Source organism: Fistularia commersonii, chromosome 6 (genome assembly GCF_037954325.1).
Source record: "Fistularia commersonii isolate RoL2024-O1a breed Wild chromosome 6, RoL_Fcom_v1.0, whole genome shotgun sequence".
In the NCBI taxonomy this organism is placed as follows: Eukaryota; Metazoa; Chordata; class Actinopteri; order Syngnathiformes; family Fistulariidae; genus Fistularia; species Fistularia commersonii.
Genome location: NC_141289.1, coordinates 855,001 through 858,371, shown reverse-complemented (window position 1 = coordinate 858,371; position 3,371 = coordinate 855,001). Strand labels below are relative to the sequence as shown.

Genomic DNA, 3,371 nt, shown 5'->3' with positions numbered 1-3,371 from the left:
AACGGGACCATATATTTATATATTCATATATTTTCTGTGTCATAAATATGCAGAATTTTACATGTTGTACACCAGTCATCGCCATGGAAACAATAATAACAATAATAATAATAATAATAATAATAATAACAGTACAGGGTAAGCGGGCCTTTTTTCTTTGAAAACATGGATGACCTCCTTCCAGTGTTTGCGGTGGAAAGCAGATATCGTGTTGTAATTATTGGATTTTATTTTAAATTATTTTAGTTTTTACTTATTTTTAATTTATATATTAATTAAATAGACGATTTCCACATTTAAGAGGTGTCGCTGGACAGACCGGCGCCGGAGTGGACCGATTAATGCTGATGGGCGTAAAAACCAAGAAAAAGGTTGTTTTCGGATTGTGTGCACACTTGCACGCGCACACACACACACACACACACACACACACACACACACATGCACACCTAGCGCACAACAGAAAACTGCAGGGGCTTTTGCTTGGTACGGTCCGGGGCCGGCGCTAGTATTTGGTAGCGGCAAAGATCGTTAGCGGGGAAAATCCACTTGCGCAAAAAGGATTCATTGAATCAAGAGTTCGGATGCTAACTTCGTGCTAATTGCTAAGCAATGAGGGCGGGACAAAGGGATGCCGACGATGCCACATTTGCGATGGCACCCCTTTGACCTAATAAGTAATTGTTTTAATTAGCAATTAGCAATAGAGCTAGCATCCAAATACCGATTCAATATCCATGGTAAAAAGTATTCATCGAATGAGAGTTTGGATGCTAGCTTCGTGCTAACTGTTAATCAAGGGGTATTTTCAAGAGGGTGGGAACAGAGAGGAGCCCTTTTGTCCTAACTTGCAATTAGCATAAAGCTAGCGTCTGAACCGTGATTCAATATTCATGGCGTCGGTGACTGTTCGTTTCGGGCGGAGGATCCCGCCGCGCGGACGGAAGCGCCAGAAATCGTTTCGAGTTCCGCTCCTTCGAGAACTGGCGCCGCCTTCCGCCGTGTTGGAGGCACTTTCAAAATAAAAGCACCTGGACGGGGAAAACAAGAAGGTTCCTTCCAGGAGCGCAACGCTCGCCGGGGGTACAACGCAGAAACAGGAAGTGCGTCCGTACCGAGGTATCCCTTCGCGGTCGGCGACAAACCCGCAGGCGTTCATCCGGACAAAGTTCCTATCTACACGTAGGACTCCTCGGCGAAGAACAGCTGGTCGAAGTCGTCCGGCCGCGGCTCGCTGCACTGCCGGCTCTGCCACTCCCTCTTCCCCTGCACGATGGCGAGCGCCACCTCCCGGCTGCGGCGCCGGGACGACTCGTCCGCCGGGCCTTGCGAGGAGAAGTAGTCCGCCACGGCTCGGGTAGCCGACGGCGACAAGCAGAGGTGGGCGTCGGCGGGAGGGGACGGGTTAGCATCCGGCGGCGGCGCCGGCTTGGGAGCAGGCGGTCGCTCTAGCGTCAAACTAGCGGCGGGGTTCCAGGACGAAGCGTGGACTTTCGCCGGCTCGGAGCTCCTGCGGGGAAGGGTCCTGATTTCGTGACCTTCTGGCGCCGGTGTCAGCGAGTGGGACTTGGGCCTCTTCAGGATCAAGGTGGTGCAGGTCTGTCCGTAGAAGACCCCTTGCGGAGGCTGCGCCCCGTCGCCTCCGGCCTCCACCTTCTTGAGGGGTCTGTAGGTGCAGGAAGGGTCTTGAAGGAGTCGCACCTCCCTGACGGTCAGGGGCTTCTCCGACCCCCTGAAGAAGGTGGGCTGGTTGCGCTGCAGCTGCAGGAGGGCCTGCTGGTAGGACGGGGGGCTGCTAGAGCGCCGTCGGAGGCTCCGCGCGCCGGTCGGTACTTCCTGGAACTGCGGCGGGGAGTCCACCTCGTCCTCGCCGTGGCCGCACTGCCTCAGCGACAGGCGGCGGTCCTTTCTGAGCCAGGTGTTGGGGTGAACGCCGTGGGCCGGCGCCGGTCCACTGCGCGGGGGCAACTGGGGCGGAGCTTCCCTCTGAGGAGGGGAGCGTCCTGGGAAGAGGAGGGACAGCGGGGCGGGTTCTACCGGGGCGGCGCCGCAGGAGGCGTAGTCGGTGGAGTACTGCGAGAAGGCGGAGTCCAGGGAGCTGAGGGAGGAACCGGTCGGGGAGGTCGCCGGGGACGACAGGCTGGAGCAGCTGGCGTCCAGGCGGAGCGGCGGCGGCGGCGGCGCGGCGTGCTTGGCTCTCCTGCGCCCGCCGTTCTGGACCTTCCCCGCCTCCTTCTCGCGCCCCGACTTCTCCTCCGTCAGCTGCAGCCCGCCGACCCCCTGCTCCAGGAACACCTCGTCCTCCTCCTCTTCGTCCTCCTCGCCCGCACCCTCCATGGCGGCGTCGTAGCTCGCCTTCCGCGCAGGTTCACGCCGCTTGTCGGCGCGAACCTGCGGCGGCGGCGGCGGCGCGGCGCAGGTTAGCGCCAGAGCCGGTTCCGAGCTCCTCCTCAACCGGCGTTGGCCCTGGGAGCCGCCGTTAGCCTGGCGGCCTCGCGGCTGCCGCGCCGCCGGGTAAAAACGGCGCGGCCTCGCCAGCGGCGGCAACCGCGGGCTGGACTCCGCCTCCGGGTCGGCGTCCGGGTCGCAGTCGCTGAGCGTGATGACGGAGTCGCGGCTCCGCGAGTCGGGTTTGTCTCGCAGGGGAAGCTGATCCTGGAACGGAGACTCCGGGTCGTCGTTCAGCTCGTTCTCCAGGCTGTCGTAGGACGAGTCGTTCATCTGGAAGGACGAGACGTCTGGGAGGAGACACAATACTGTCAGGACACACACACACACACACACACACACACACTCAGGTATATGTGCACAAACACAGATATACGACAAACATACAAAAAAAGCATTCACACACATGTGTATGCACACGCACACATACACACACACATGCACATACACACAATGCATGCACATACAAGCATGCAAACACAAAGACACACACACACACACGCACACACATATTGACACATACACCGACATGCCTGTACACACGCATACACACATGCATTCCCCAACACACCCAGGTATATGTGCACACACACACACACACACACACGACACAAATACAAACATACATCCAGACACATGTGTATGCACACACACACACACACACACATGCACATATGCAAATACGCACACATACAGACACACATGCATACGCATGAACACACATACAAGCATGCGAAGTAAGAGACACAGACACACACACACACATAAGTATCACACACCCATGCACAGACACATTTAAATGCACAGACAAATACTGACACACACACGTACACACACACATGCACTCACATACATACATGTATACACACGCACACACATACAAGCATGCAAACCCAAATGCTGATCCACTAAGACACACACAC

The 3,371-nt window shown here is 56.6% G+C and overlaps 1 protein-coding gene across 1 annotated transcript in view; it reads right to left on the bottom strand.

Annotated features, from left to right (window-relative positions):
- arhgap20 (Rho GTPase activating protein 20) overlaps nt 1-3,371 on the bottom strand; it is a 25,696-nt gene continuing 22,325 nt past the window's right edge. Inside the window, 1 exon segment of the mRNA XM_086147636.1 lies at nt 1-2,738. Within this exon segment, the coding sequence (XP_086003762.1) occupies nt 1,177-2,738 (1,562 nt within the window). The 3' untranslated portion in view covers nt 1-1,176.